Genomic DNA, 15,963 nt, shown 5'->3' on the forward strand with positions numbered 1-15,963 from the left:
TGGCTGTAAGTGTGTGCAGCAGGTTTTGGCTCTTTACTTCTGGCAGCTGTTGCCACAGGGCGTATGGTGCCACGTGCAGTCCTGGGGGGCTTGATACACAGGTTGGGCTTGATGCAGCAGGAGAGAGCACGACAGATCGACATCGCGCTTCCGCATTGTCCGGCAGTTTTTTATTCTGCGCCTTCTGTAACTCAGCCTTCATACATTTCAGCCAGTACTCCTGATACAGAGGCACTGCTACAATTCAAATGCAACGAGAGCAAATGTAACACACGTACTGTATTCCACAATAATGTTTTTAAAGAAACTTGTACTTACAACTATTGATATATCTTAACTTCACTTCAAATGCTTCCTCTTGAATTTTGTCCTGAGTATCGGCCATGCAGCTTTAAATAAAATAAATAAATAAATAAATACATAATAATAATAATAAAAAAAAAACACCACATCTTCAATGACCCAGTGGACAGAAGGATTAAAAAAAAAAAGACCCTGTACATTTATACATTTTCTTGACCCTTTATACTTTGTCACCTCAGCAATACATTAAAAACTTACATGTGTAATCCATAATCATTAGGCTCAAATACGTTCCTCACTAAAAACCCGCTTAACGTTTGATAAGGAAACGTGAAATTAATCAAGTCTCAAGGTAATTGGTTTGTTTTACTGCTCGTTCTCCACCATACATCTTTTTATTCAACCCTCCTATTATAGTGGGGGGGGGGGGGGTTTGTTATGTTATGGGTCAAAATGACTTCTACGGTTTAAATACACACAAGAATAGCTTAAAACAATAAACCTTTATCGTGGCTTGCCTGAGACAAGCCATAAGAAGAGATATTTGCATATAAGGGATCCCTAAATGAGGAGAGTCAAAACTTTTCAAAGAGAAAAGAGAGTAACCAGTATTTCAAACATTTCAAAAGTGGAAATGGGTAACGATGAGGAGTCTTTATTGGTCACATATAGCCTACATTACAGCACAGTGAAATTCTTTTTTCTTCGCATATCCCAGCATTTTAGTAAGCTGGAGTCAGAGCGCAGGGTCAGCCATGATACATGGCCCCTGGAGCAGACAGGTTTAAAGGCCTTGCTCAAGGGCCCAACAGTAGCAACTTGGCAGTGCTGGTGCTTGAACCCCCGACCTTCCGATCAGTAACCCAGAGAGTTAACCGTCAAGCCCCAATCGGAGGGTTCTTAAGAAGAAGACAAACAGGAAGCATGCTGACTGCACGTCCTCCACTTTAATCTAGTCAGAAATCATTTCATGTTCATCGACCACCCACGAGGAGCTAAGCTCAAGTGTCTTCAAGTGACGGTAATGATAAAGTTCTATCAGGAAGGACACCACAAGGCTGTAGCTCATCTGCACAAACTGGGTTACAGACCTACATGACTCTACATGCTTTAACCTTCTTACCATTTGTCCTCATCTCGTCCACAGAGCAGAACAGGAGAAGAATCTGGCTGAGTGAGAATGGGTTTTTGATCATCTACATTAAGGAGTGATGCAGTCTGGAGAAAAACCCGTTGAAGACTCCACAGGTCTGCTCTGGCGACTGATCTCAGAGCTTCAGCAATCCCACCTGAGGCGCTACATGGAGGAAAACAAAAGCTCTACGGCCTCCAACTAGCCACACACGTTCATAATGTAATACTCCTGAACAATGCTGCAGGCAGGGATAATTAAAAACAGGGTTTAAACAATCTACCTGAAAACAGCTTCTGGCGCTTGGGAAACCTCCCGAGTTTGACGCTGTTCATCCATCTGAGGCCGTGAGGAGTCACAAACTAAAGCCTCGCTGTAGGCCTAGGGAAGAGACACAACTTTACACTTTACACATGGCGTTCTGGCTAGTTTGTGTGTGCAGTCTTGGGCGAACTCTTTTTCCCTCTCTCTCTCTCCACACACACGCAGCTCTGATTTGCTGTAGGTGACTTCATAAAACCTACCATTTTGTTTCACACCGAATTAAAATCTTGAAGTCGGACCTCTCTTCCCTGCTCCCTGACGGCGAGGTCTCACTCGTCTGTTGTAGATTGGACTCCTCGGGTGTGGTTCATTGATTGACATCACATAATCCAGCCTGTTAACTACAAGCGCACTAAAACAACCAGCAGGGAAAACCCTTTTTCTCTCACACATTTCTCGGGTCATAAACACAATATTATAATCCAAGTGGAAAGATGAAAGCGTTTTCCTCCCATAGACACCCGTTATAAAGAGGAAAAACTGCTCATACTCCGGGTTCATCTGCTTCCCTTTATATAAGTAGGGTTTATTAATAAGGTGTATACTGAATTTGGTCTTTTAAGGTCTTCTTAATACATTGAGCGGTTTTTGTAACGTCTTTCTACACCGGAGAAAATGCTTAACGTAAAAATAACAATAGAACCCCCCCTAGAATTTGTCATGGGAATCGTAATGGTTTTAATGGAATTTGTAATGGTCCCTGTAGGTCTGTACTCGTAATATTTTCTTTCTATTGATGGAATGTTTTGTCTAGTGGATAGCATTAGGGATCAGTAACGGTGATGGTTTTACTGGTTAGCTGAGGGTTTGTAATTGTGTTTGTAGTGGAAACCATTAGAATTTCTGCAATGGTTTCTGTTGTCTTTCCATTTAGATTACAGTGGTGTTTATGACGAGAAATGTGAAAGAATAATGGTTTTTCCTGGTCAGTGTTGTAGGACATTAAGCCACGTTAAGCATTTTAGAATGTCTCTTTCAATGCACTGCCTTGCTGTCTCCTAATACTTAGTATTACACAATGAAACACACTTGCACTTAGGAGTTATAAAGAAACACCTTTTCCTTTATTTGGTTTTTAAATTGTATACAAGTTGAAAGTAAATCATCCAAATTTTGAACACAGCTGAGTCAGAGACTACCTTAAAAAATGGCAAAGGTTATACACGCAAATCAAAACAGCTAGACAGAGCAGCCTGGGTGTCCACCAAACATTATCAGAGTCATGGGGGAGGAATAAAAGGTAGGAGAATTAATTGAATCACACACAAATCGGCAAATGTCTTGTAATTATGTGCTCTGATGTGAAAATAATATTGAAACCCAAACAGACCTCCGGTCCCTACCATTTGTACTTTTCTAATAATTTTATATTTTCACACAAAATTATGCTAAGAACATGTTTCACATCAACAAAAATAGCATCAGAGACCATTGCGAAATCCCTGAAAAGTAAAAGATAGATGACTGGTGATGCAATATGACTCTCATAAGTTTCCTGGTATTACTTCTCTTCCTCCCACAACCAATAATTTCCCATTCATTATAAAAAAATTAATAAAAAAAAAGACTGAAAAAATAAAATAAAATACTGGTGAAGATGGTTTTCAGCTCTAACAAACACTGGGGCATATATATGGTATACAAAGTCTGAAGGCAACCAATTCAAACATGATAAAACACCATGATCAAGTTATACAAGTTTGGCAAATATAAAATGAGCAGAAAATCAGAGAGAAATAAATATACAGTATTTGATAATTATTGCAAATTCAGCAAAGGAGTTCCAGCTAGCTGCTGTATAATTTTGTTTTTGCGCCGGCTTCCCATACGTGGATTAAATCTATGTGCGTTATAACTTGCAATACCCACGGTGATTCACCAGCTATTTTTTTTTTTCTTTATCTAGGTTCAGGCTTAACATGCCTCTGGGGACCTGTCTGCATTTTTCATAATACAGCAACGTTTACATACAAAAAAATATTCTGCTTAGGTTGCAGGTGAAAGGTGAAGTCCTAAGACAGATGAACCAGTTTGTTTTACTAAATGCTTCTGCATGTTCAAGAACCACCCAATTTTATTTATAAAATTTATTTAAAGAGCAAGGTCCAGTTATCCACAGTCGTTAGAGAATAATGATAAAAGAAAAGAAAAAAAACTACTCAATTTAAAATATCTTTCACTGTTGAGCTTCACAGCCACTATAATTAGAGGCATGGGTCATCCTAATTAAAATGATTTTCATGTCTTTGCATGTCAAAAGGACAAGTTACACACAAGTAACCATCAATAACACTAAACAAACAAACTTATACCAGACGGTAGTTAAATGCAGTAACCCTTCAGAACTTGGAAACCATGGAAAGGGGGGAAACATCACCATTATTCTTGCAAATGACCTAAACAGTTCCTTCCAAAGCTTGTTTATAGATATTGGAACATATAAACTGATTTAATATGACAAACAAAACTAAGCACAAACAAAGGAAAAAGGGGCATCAAAAAGAAGAGCACAGAATCCAAGTTATGTGGCAAATATGCCTGTCATGGATCTAAGTGGGCACAGTGATCTTCCTGGCCAGCAGCACCAGTAGGGCAAGTTCCACACTGCCTTCAGCCTGTTCGAGTGCTTCAGCTGCCTCATGAGACGAGAATCCTGCTGCTTGTATCCTCTGGATGTGCTCTGCAGGGTATTGTCCAGGTAACGTTAGTGTGGGTGGCTGCATGGGGTCTGGATTAGGGGGAAGAGCCAGCCCGGGACTTTGTATTGATGGATAAGAGGATTCTACAGACACAAGGTTGGAATTGTCTGCTGAGGAGCCACCTGCTACAGACCAGGTATGCTGTTGAGACGGTTCAGCTGGAGGTGCTTCCTCTGGCTCCAACATAAGGCCTTCCCCATTTTCATCCACCTGATTTTCTTCAGGGAACTGCATCATATCCTCCTCAAGGCTGATATTTGCACACCCATTAGTCTGACTGCCTTCTTGTCTTACTGTCAGTTCTTCAAAGGTACCATCCTCTTCTAGAGTATCATATTCAGATTTGGCAAACACTGTTGTATTAGTTGTGGCAGTGTGAGATGAAATAACATTGGGGTTGACATCTGCATTATCCTTTCCTGTTGGATTATGGTCCACCTTATCAGTGTCTGGTCCTGGGGTGTTGGTATGGGTAGCAGATAGAGGGCTCCATGCACAAGCCTGAGCATTACTGTTGGACATCAGAAGCTTGTGAAGTTCCTTCAGGGCTTGAGACAGAGAAGGGATTCCGTCGCTCTCTGACTGGTCCCTTTCTGAAGTCATTTCACTCTTTGAAACATGCCTACTTTCCATATTCTTGTCAAATTCTGAGTGGACAAGGGGGTCTTTAGATGAACTAGATGGACCTGGAAGGTTGTGGTGATTCATCAACTCTGAAAGTTGATCCATTTGGCCATTTACATCATCTTTCATTATGTCACCTTGCTCGTTTTCTTGCAAGTTATCAGGTATGTGAACACCGATTATTTTTGGATCGACCGAATCTGCCATGTCTACTTCCTGAAAACAAACATCATTCTGGGAGCCGGTCTGGGAATCAGGTTCTTCTGTTTCTTGTAATTTAATGCCTTCCCCTGCATTTAAATCTGCCACAGACTTTCTACAAAGTACAAAGTTAGTCCCTTTATTGTCATTTGACACAGTACTAGAAAATGGTTCCTGAGCAGGGAGAATGGGTGATGCTGTTGACTGAGGTTGGAAACCATCAAAGTGCCCATGGGGAGGGTTTTGAGGAGATTCTTCCACTTTTAAAGGCAGGGATGACGCAGATGCTGGGTGGTGTTCAGTCATGCTCTGGGTGTCAGATGGATGTGATTTTGTTTCTCCCTGGGTTTGAGATGGACTGAATGATGACTCTGATGGCAGGCTTTGGCTAATGGAGGCTGGAGCAGACTTGGAGCGGTCTAGTGTAAAACTTTGACTAGGACGTGTGGCAGATGAGGAGGTGGTTGGCGTATGAACAGATTTGTGAAGCGGGAGTGGTGGGGACTGTGGTGAGGTAGTTTTTCCATCTGCAATTTCTAGCGAGGAAGGCAAGACAATGATTATGTCTACATGCGTTATATATACATTTGATTAAAACACTGTAAAAACATGCAACAGAGTTAACATATACTGCAAACCATGCATGGAATTGTAAACAGGCACATGTTACATTTTATTCAATTACACTCAGCAATCAAGAATTCCTGCACATGCCATGTGTAGAATATTGTCTTGAAAATAATCAGTAAAATGGCCAGCACATTACTCTAACTCACTGATGTTAAGTTCACATTACATAAACTATCAAAGTTCCCACCTTGCTATTACAATTTTCTGGATTGTTCAGAATGTTGCATATAAAATTTTAATTAATTAATGTAAATATGCTGTGTGTTTGTCAGAAACAGAAAGAAACAGCCAGAATTAAAATAAAACTATTTGCATTCTGAAGACTTTTTTTTTTTTTTTTTTTTGCAGCTACATATTATACTTTGTATTTTGGCATTAAGCAATTGTATAAATCACACTGATGGTAGAAAAGTATTTAAAAGCATTTGTACAGTAAGGCTGCTACGAACATTTCCATAAATTCATGAATGTATTGAAAACAAAACTACTTTTGGCGAGTACTATGTTAAAACTCTCCCTTGGCGATCAGGGTGTTTATGAGAATCCGTATGTAATATTTAAATAATGAAACTGATCCATTGGCCATGTGTGGCTGTTGTACCTGGGTAGGCAGGGCCCTGTTCAGCTGTCTGTCCAATGCATCAGTGTTGTCCTGCACATGGTTAGAGCACACACCACACACAACATGCAACGGTAGGAAGAAAATTAGGAACCACACACATCCCGAGACCGAAAAGAGACCGAGAGATATAGGGAGAAAAAGTGTATTGAATAAAATCTCGTAATGTGTTTGTACAGTGTGACCTCAAGTAGCTATCACGCACTTCTTTTCATGGTGAACTTGTTATAGTTTTGAGTTACAGCGGTTACAATTTCAATCTCAAAATCATCTAAAACGTTTTAGTTGAGACAGAGATTATACAGACATGCAGCAGAATATTCGTTTCATGTTATGGTGCCAATTTAACACTGAGGAAGCATATCTACACTAGTTCAAAGTTCTTCATTTTGCCAGTATCAGGTTTTTCCACCATGATTCTGAGTCAGGATAGCTCAAGTTTTAGTAATAGTAGCGTGGGGGGGGAAACATTGTCACACTGCACGGAACATCACTTGGTGAGCTGGAAACATTATTAGTGCTGCACAGCAAACAATCCAAAACATGCTTCATATATCACCATGTTCGACACCAATCCCTGGATAAAGCTTATAAATAAAATTGAATACTATTTTATCATGTTCATATTTACGGCATTTGGCAGACGCCCGTATCCAGAGCGACTTACATTTATCTCACTTATACAGCTGAGCAGTTGAGGGGCCTTGCTTAAGGGCCCAGCAGCTTGTCAGTACTGGGATTTGAACTCATGATGTTCCTATCAGTAGTCCAGCGTCTTAACCACTGAGCTGCCCCATGTTAAGGTTGGTGCGACCTTAACTGGACCTACAGTGCCCTCCAGAATTACTGGATCCCTTCATGAAAATGAGATATATATATATTAACATTATGATGATCTTTTGAGCTGAAACATACAGGGGCATTGTACAAATTTATTTACATGTCACAACCCCCCCCCCCCCCCCCCCCCCCAAACAAAACACAAAACCTTCATTAAGTAGTTAACTTTTTTTTTTTCCCCACTATTATCGGCACACTTACGATAAATTTTTTGCAGCGAGTGCCAGAACAGAACAACATGGAGAACATTTTAATTGTCTTTATATTCTTAGTGCATGTGAACTTCCCACTTTCGGTGCAAACCACAGGTTTTCAGTAGAGTTTAAATGCACAAAATCTTCACAAAAGCCCCTGAATCACCAGACACAAAATTGCAACAAACCACTGATTGTCCACCACCATAATTTACGGTGTGTATCGAGTGGCCTATTTGTGATCAAACATAACCAAAATGTTTGGTTTTGGTCTCATCTGAGCACATCATCTCATCTGGCAATTTTTTCCAGACATGAAACTTTGCAGATGTTTTTAATCATATTTTTAAATGCTAATTTTAAATTTTTTTATTTCCACTTGTGCAGGTCTCATGTTGAAAACAGAAATAATGAGATGCGTATCACTTGTGCTTGTTTTTATGAAGGGTGCCAATAATTCTGAATTGCACTGTATCATGGACTCAACCTTTTAATAAACTCTTAGCATAAGCAAATATTACTATTATAATATTATTAAATTAAACGTTAAAACCAATCTGTGAAAAAACTGAATCTCATGAAATTAACAAATACTCTGACTTCAGTAAACGGAAACGGAAAACTCTTACACAACAATACAATATTCCTCTTTTTAAATCTGTGCGCTTTTCTCTGACGGATATACGGCAACTACCCGTGTTCTGTATCCATGTAAAGCCCATTAACCAGGCTACTTCAGTGTACAGGATTCTAGATGGTATCTCTCTATGCATGCAGCTCACCGCTGTCCTGTATGGATCTTTGTAATGCCTCTGCAAGCTCTTGGTCTGCAATCTCCTCTGGTCGGGAGTCCTCTCGCGCTTCCGGCCCGTACGCCAGTCTGGCACAGTCAGGCAGCTCGCCTTCGGGAAGGAAGCATGTCTCTGTCCCCGTTGTCCCGATCAGCAGCACGCTCTTCTTAAGATCAATAGAGCACTGACAGAACAGACAGAAAAAAATATGGCGCAACAGTAAACAGTTATTAACCTTAAAAGGTTGTATTCCAGGTTTAATAAATAAAAACGGCAGATTCTAAAATTGTGTGGATGAAGATGTCATGTTGACAATAATATTGAGACTCGCGAACCGTTTCAGGTTTGCATCCATCAGAGAGATTACAGTCAATTTTAGTCTCTGCTATTAGGGTGGAAATACTAATGTTACCAAGTTCTATTACCCAGACTTAAAAATCTATCTAAACAGTTACTAAAATTTAAGTTTTAGCATGTCTGTGATGGTTTTTTTTGTTGTTTTTTTTTAACATTAACGGCAAGTGAACAACATCAGGAACCATGCAGCTCTTCTCTTCAGGATAGTTCGTGAACTTCACTTTCAGCTCCACAAAAGGTTCTGAAACCTCAGTGGGAGTCACAACATGGCTTTTAAATAACTGTTATCATCATGTGTACAAACAGTAACAATGAAAAGTGAGATGTGATCATTTTAAAGCACCTAAAGTCAACACATGATGCACATAAACTCTGATTATTGGATTGAGGGCAGTGTAAGTAGCACTTTGGTCCCCCTTCGGTGACATTCCCGAGTGTGAAAGCAGACCTGGTGTCTCTTCAGCATGTCAAGGCCTAACAACATGTCCATAGGCTGATCTTCCAAAATGGAGAAGGAACAAGGCAGGAAGTCCCCTTCAATCTGTACCTGAGCTGGAGCACACAGGAACACAAAATATGAAATAAAATAAACACCTTAATTAGAACACAGGAAAATATACAAAAACCTAAGAAAAGAAAGACAGAATGCAGTGTACAAAACAATACAGTGAAAATAATTATACTTACTAAACTGCAGTACAGCTTCATGTCAGATTTTGTTTACATTTTAAAGTAAAAGTGAAACAAAAACAAAAAAAAATCAAAAACCACAACGCTGCAACATTCATGTTTCCTTGTAGTAAAGGCATCTCAGTAAAACATTTCGAAGGAAAAAGCAGAATTATTTTGGCTGTAAAATGTTCTCATCACATATTAACTTGCCATGTTTATGGCATTGTATGCACATTTTACTCTTATACAACCCCAATTCCAAAAAAACTTGCAACGCTGTGTAAAATGAAATAAATGTAAATATAAACAGAATGCAATGATTTCCAAATCTCACAAACCCATATGTTATTCACAATAGAACACAGAAAACATGTCAAATGTTAAAACTGAGTAAATGTACCGCTTTAAGAAAAAAAAAAAAAAAACAACGGTAATTTTGAATTTCATGGCCGCAACATGTCTAAAAAAAATCTGGGACGGGGGCAACAAAAGGCTGGAAAAGTAAGTGTTACTAAAAAGAAACAGCTGGAGGTTAATTGGTGATAGGCCAGTAAAATGATTGGGTATAAAAAGAGAATCTTAGAGATGCAGAGTCTCTCAGAAGTAAAAATGGGCAGAGGTTCACCAATCTGCAAAAAACTGCGTCTACAATTTGTGGAACGATACCAGAATAATGTTGCGAAATGTTCCTTCACGTATACCAACATTTAATTTTCCAGCCTTTTGTTGCCCCCGTCCCAACTTTTTTGAGACGTGTTGTGGCCATCAAATTCAAAACCACCTTATTTTTTCCTTAAAATGGTACATTTACTCAGTTTAAACGGTTGATATGTTTTCTATGTTCTGTTGTGAATAACATATTGGTTTATGAGATTGGAAAATCATTGCATTCTGTTTTTATTTACATTTTACACAGCGTCCCAACTTATTTGGAATTGTACATGCAAATACGTTTATGGCAGAAAAATGGAGGCAGGTTCTTTCTGGCATTATAATCTTTATAGCAACATGTAGAACCTGGACGTACTTCAGAAAATATCCTAAAATAAGTTTACACATCCATAACCAAAGCCATACCCAAATGTACTCTGCCAATGATCTTTTGTGTGCCCACGCCCTTAGCGATTCCTGCCCAGCGCCGGTCTACCAGACGCATGATGTTGCAACGTTCTGCGCAGGCTTGACTCATGATGGTCATTTGGGCTCCTGAGATGAGAAAGAGAATGTGTTTAGTTATGATGGGAGTCTTACAAGCACAGTACTGTGGTATATACATTTACTGTAGCAAGTAGTGTCTTGTGATTAAACAGTAGATGCAAAGAATTAACCCTGTGTTCACACTAACAAGCAACAAAGTGATGTTTTTAATGTACGTGACCCTGTGTAGTTTTTTTACCGACAAGTTTATACGGTCTGTCTACGACTGTCATGTTAGAGCTGGACAAAAGCATGTCCGAAGAAAAAAAGCAACTTTTACCTTTAAGCAACGTGAGCGACTTGTTGCTCGGCAGTACGAAAACAGGGTTAAAGACTCATCATTGTTCATTGTGGATAAAAGATCCCTAATTTACCCGAGTCAACAAAGGCTTTCACAGGGTGTCCATTAACTTTGCAGTTGATGTAGAGCATAACCACCTGGCCAAAACTCTCAGGTGCCTCTTCCATAGCAATGGTCATGTTTTCTTCAATATTATGTTGCCTGAGAACATACAATTAGTGTCACAATTTACCTAAGAATGACTGACCTCAATGTTTAAACACACATCCATCCGCACACCATTTCCTAAATCTGTATTTGATCTATGAAACAAACCAATCTTTTTCCATTCAAGACACAGCATGTATGTAAACTAAACTACAATTAGGTAGCTTAAATTATGGTGCATTGAGCACTGTTTGGTAAACTTCAAATTATTCCCTGTAACATTTTTAAACATTTCTTCTTCGACCCATGTACATTTTACATAAGTGTGCCACTGAAGTGTCTATACGCATGTTCAAAATATGACAGTGATATATTACCATGCGTTTAAATGTGGTGGAGGTTTATTTTATAGCACTGGACTGCTTTACAACACATTATGAGCTTATAGACTAGATCACAACACGTACACCCAGACTCCATGTTGTACCTGATGTCCTCCTCGATCTTGGCCTGAGCCTCCAGGTCAAAGGGGTCAGCGGTGAGAAGTCTGATTCTCTCCTGCTCTCTTTTGGCTCGATCCTGCTGCTGCTCCTGCAGCACTTTCATGAAGCGCTCTGAGAGAAAGAGACACACAGTAGTGAAATATCTCACGTGAAAAACTGTCACAAAGAAGGCAACGATCACTGACCACACTGACTGAAGCGGTCATCGGCTTTCTGTAATCATCTGTACTCACCAAAGTCACCGCTCAACAGGGCCTCAGCCAGGGGCGGGTTACGCTCCTTCAACAGCGACAGCTCATGCGGATTAGCCAGCAACATATCGCGTAACAGGGCGGGATTGTCCAGTCCCTGAGGAGAAGAGGCAGGGGAGGCAGCAGGGGGTGTTTGGGCAGCCCTGGGATTTTGAGCCGGTGTGGTGGAACGATGGTTCGAGGAAGTGCCGGGAACTGAGATGGAGCTAAAATCGATGCGAGGCAGACCTGGGGGGAATTTTTTTTTTTTTTTTTAAATATTCCAAAAGCCATGTCTAATGCTGTCTTCATGTGCTATCAGGATTATAGTCATTACAAGCTGCCACCATGAAAATTACACATTGTCTCTTCAAGCTGTAATTACAAGAGAAGCTCCTGAAATAATTTGGATACTTTCTGCCTAAACTTTCATCACGGCGTAAAAAAAAAAGGCCCATTTCAGTCATCGACAGTACTTCACTCTTTATTTTTGGGAAGACTACTTTCGGTAGTCACTAATTAAGACACAGACATGATTAAAATTCCATCTCTTAGTGCGGCTTGTATTTTTAATTTTTTTTTTTTTTACAAAAACATAAATCTAATGTTTTAAAAACAAAAAACAAAATAAATCAGACTAGATAACTAATATTAGCGGTATAGTTTAAGGCAAAGACTGATTACGAGATGGCTTTCGCAAAAGTGAAACAAAACTGGTCCAGAAGTATAGGAAAAACAAATCCCAAACATAAGAGATAACAGGATTTCAATGTTAGCTACTTAAAACAAGACAGCAATGCTGAGTCCCAATTCGCCTACTGTCCGTCCTGAATAGTATCCGAAACTAGAATTAGTGTGTCCCAAATCGTAGTATGTTGAGACGAGTACCTCAAAGGTAACCGGTTGGTCTACTTCTAGCAGATTTTCGAAGTGTGGATCCGTGGACACTTTTTCATCTAATATTACTCACAACTGCTTGCACGAGGGAGGAGGGGTTTTATGACAATTTGCTTTCTGATGCGTTTTACAGAGGTGTAAATGAAATGTGGAAAAATCGATCAAACGAACGGTAAATTGAACTATACGTGCGTAACTAGGCAACAATGTTCTCTTCCGCTACATGACATGTTACTATGTCCCAGTACTTCCATACAGTACTCTTTTGCTACACAGTCAAGTGTATGGACATTTTCCTCAACATATTTTTAGTGCGTAGTATGAGTAGACGAACTGGGACGCAGCACGAGAGCTTCTTTTCTTTCTAACCCTGTTCCAGTGACGTTCAGTGTTGGAGAAATCCACTGGAAGAATCAAAGATGTAACACAGCTTAACACAGCTGTGCTGAGATACAACAGAGGCGGTATTAGCATGAAAGCTGAAGCTTTAGGAGCCGATCTGTTGGAGCGGCGTGTACAGACGAGGAGGTGAGAGAGCTGGATGGACTACGTATAAAGCCAGGTGCACACTTGGATTTTTAATGGTTGTTTGAGACTGTTGCTTGTCAGACTCTACGAACACGATCCCCGCTGTAAGCCGTGTCACACCGTAGGATCTCAGTTGTCATTAATGTCAGACTGTACGACAGTCAAGACGGAAAAAACGGACGCACGAAAGAAGACTCTTGGGAGGACTGTGCCTCAAATCTTCTGACGCTAATAGACTTTAATCGGAGGAAAAATTAATCGGCTGTCGGGGGAACATGTCAAACTAGCGATCAAAGACTACAGATTTTGGCCTAGGATTATAGGACTCTCTTAGGATTCTCAAAATTTGTCTCCGACAACCAAACCTGTGCAAACTCCATCCCCGCTGTAAGCCGTGTCACACTGTAGGTTATCAGTTGTCATTAATGTCAGACTGTATGACAGTCAAGAAGTGAAAAACGGACGCACACAAGAAGACCTGTACGGAGAAGGAGAAGCCACGTTACAGGACTGTGCCTCAAATCTTCTGACACTGGCAGAATTTAATCGGAGGAAAAATCTGATCGCAACGACCGTTAATCGGCGGTCGGGGAACACGTCAAACTATCGATCAAAGACTACAGGTTTTGGCCTAGGATTATAGGACTCGAAATCAAAAAATCTAAATCGTACAGTGTAAACCCAGCTTTACTTAAACAGAGCAACGCAGCAGAGCTTTAAAGCCGGATTCACATTGTACAATTTTGGCCACGATTTGCTCATCTGAGAGAAATTTTGAGGATCCTAAAAGAGTCCTATAATCCTAGGCCAAAACCTATAATCTTCCGATTAAATTCTAGCAGTGTCGGAAGATCTGAGGCACAGTCCTCTCAAGAGTCTTCTTCTGTGTATCCGTTTTTCGCGTCTTGACTGTCGTGCAGTCTGACATTAACGACGACTGAGATCCTAGAGTGTGACACGGCTTACAGCGGGGATCGTGTCGTACAGTCTGACAAGCAACAGTCGCAAACAAGTATCAAAAATCTCACAGTGTGCACCCGGCTTAAAGTTGAAGCGAACGATCATTACTACTGAATCAACTCAGATTTTTGCTATAAAATAAATCCTGGATGCCACCTGAAGATGGCGAAACGCAAGCGGTTCGGGGCGGATTTTCACTTTTTAATTCCTCGATCAATAAAACATTTCAGCATAAACCCCACCCTGGTTTCAAACCTGAACTCCAGACAGGAAGTGTACCTGGGAAGGATGGCTGAGAAGCTGGCCTTCTCTCAGCCTGTCTCAACACCACTACATCTCCATCCTTCAGGCCGTAATCCCCCAGGGCTCGGGTCAGGTCTCTCAGAGGCTGCTCTGCATGGGAGATCTGTAGGAGAAGAAAAAAACAAAACCAAAGACTTTAGAACGTTAAACATTCACTCAAGCAGGACACAGAGACAGATTCCCAGCTTCGTCTCGTCTCACGCCAAAGCAAACCGAAACTAAACCGCAGACTCAGGCAGCAAAACGACGATTTAGCGAGAGTTTCTCTCTCCATTTTAAAAGCACGCTTTTGCTCGGGTCTTAGACTGACATCTACTATACCAGAGACCTGAAAAGCACCCAGTTGTTTACCGTTTGTTTGTAAACAACGCGCCTGTGAACGAGGTTAACGTTACTAGCTCGACTCGTTAACCAGTACACCAGGCTAACTAGCATGACGATTTAAACACCGAGATCTATTTCACAACATTTTCCCTTAGTTCTTTTATTTTTTATAAGTGTAAACGTTAGGGGGGGGGGGCTTCAAACCTGAGTTAGCGACTTTAGCACTATTAATAGCCTGACACGCCGGTTCCCTGCTGTGTGCTAACTGCTACAGTACAAACTATCATCCAAAGCTAGCTATCGTGCTAAACCGCTACCTTTACTGACTTCGTTACTATTTTAACACGGTTTACCTGAATCTCTCCTGCCGGTATTCCTGATTCGAGCTCACAGAGAGCCAAAAAATCCCTGAGTTCAAGCTCTGGAGAGACTTCGAGGGCGAAGGTGGTCTCACCGCGGTCCCCCAGAGCGCAGAACACCGTCAGCAGCATCGCTAACAACACCGCCGCAGCCCGGGACACGAGTGTGCTGATTCAGCGGCTCTTGCTCTTTCTCTCTCTCACATACACACACTCACACAGCGACTCTCTTCACTTTCACACCGCTTTACACTTATCACACATGGACACAAACAGTGGTGTGGTTTACTTCAGGAGCTGTTTTTCCTCACTCAGTCACTCATACAGAATCCACCTGCTTTCAGTGTGAACACCGTCAACTCAACTCAACTCAACTCAACTGAAGCGCGACAGTGCGACTTCGCGCGGCACCGCGGAAGCTCGCTGATCTACAGCCCATATTGTAACATGCGTTGACTGTTCGTATCATTTGTAGATCAGAGAAACTGCGCAGTGACTGGCGTGGCCGACGTTATTGTGAAACCGGAAGTAAACTAGCAAGCGCGAGCACTACAACGCCAAAACACGAACCTCTTTACTATACCTCGCTCACAGCTTTACATCATCTTATCTAATAATCTGTATTCGCTCACAATAATAATCTCACTTCTACAAAATTAACTTGTATGGAATGAGAATTAAGAATGTACACTTATATGCACATACTGTTTACCTCACCTAAAATTATTTATACAATTAAGCAATAATTTCACATCTACAAAGCAGACTTTTAGGTATGAAAAAAAATCAAGTATATATGAGTATTTATACGTTTTTACACAATTATTA

General features: G+C 40.7%; 1 protein-coding gene across 2 annotated transcripts; it reads right to left on the bottom strand.

Moving 5' to 3' along the window:
• Positions 1 to 2,277: 2,277 nt before the first annotated feature.
• Positions 2,278 to 15,628, bottom strand: ddi2 (DNA-damage inducible protein 2). 2 transcript variants are annotated; one of them, XM_053636630.1, is made up of 10 exons: positions 15,130 to 15,628; positions 14,429 to 14,555; positions 11,768 to 12,013; positions 11,519 to 11,645; positions 10,958 to 11,085; positions 10,464 to 10,592; positions 9,163 to 9,266; positions 8,349 to 8,541; positions 6,515 to 6,565; positions 2,279 to 5,819 (listed from the first exon to the last, which is right to left on the bottom strand). In XM_053636630.1, the coding sequence occupies exons 1-9, from the start codon at positions 15,265 to 15,267 to the stop codon at positions 6,555 to 6,557; spliced, it is 1,203 nt and encodes a 400-aa protein (XP_053492605.1). In that variant the 5' UTR covers positions 15,268 to 15,628; the 3' UTR covers positions 2,279 to 5,819; positions 6,515 to 6,554. The 2 variants fall into 2 exon arrangements, with proteins under 2 accessions (XP_053492603.1, XP_053492605.1); XM_053636628.1 differs by lacking the exons at positions 8,349 to 8,541; positions 9,163 to 9,266; positions 10,464 to 10,592; ... (3 more) ...; positions 14,429 to 14,555; positions 15,130 to 15,628 and having other exon boundaries at positions 2,278 to 5,819; positions 6,515 to 7,468.
• Positions 15,629 to 15,963: the final 335 nt, after the last annotated feature.

Source organism: Ictalurus furcatus, chromosome 11 (assembly GCF_023375685.1).
Source record: "Ictalurus furcatus strain D&B chromosome 11, Billie_1.0, whole genome shotgun sequence".
In the NCBI taxonomy this organism is placed as follows: domain Eukaryota; kingdom Metazoa; phylum Chordata; class Actinopteri; order Siluriformes; family Ictaluridae; genus Ictalurus; species Ictalurus furcatus.

What these genes read in the sequence shown, in the direction of transcription:
- ddi2 (XM_053636628.1), bottom strand. Translation starts at nt 5,589, where the DNA reads ATGACTGAACACCACCCAGCATCTGCGTCATCCCTGCCTTTAAAAGTG.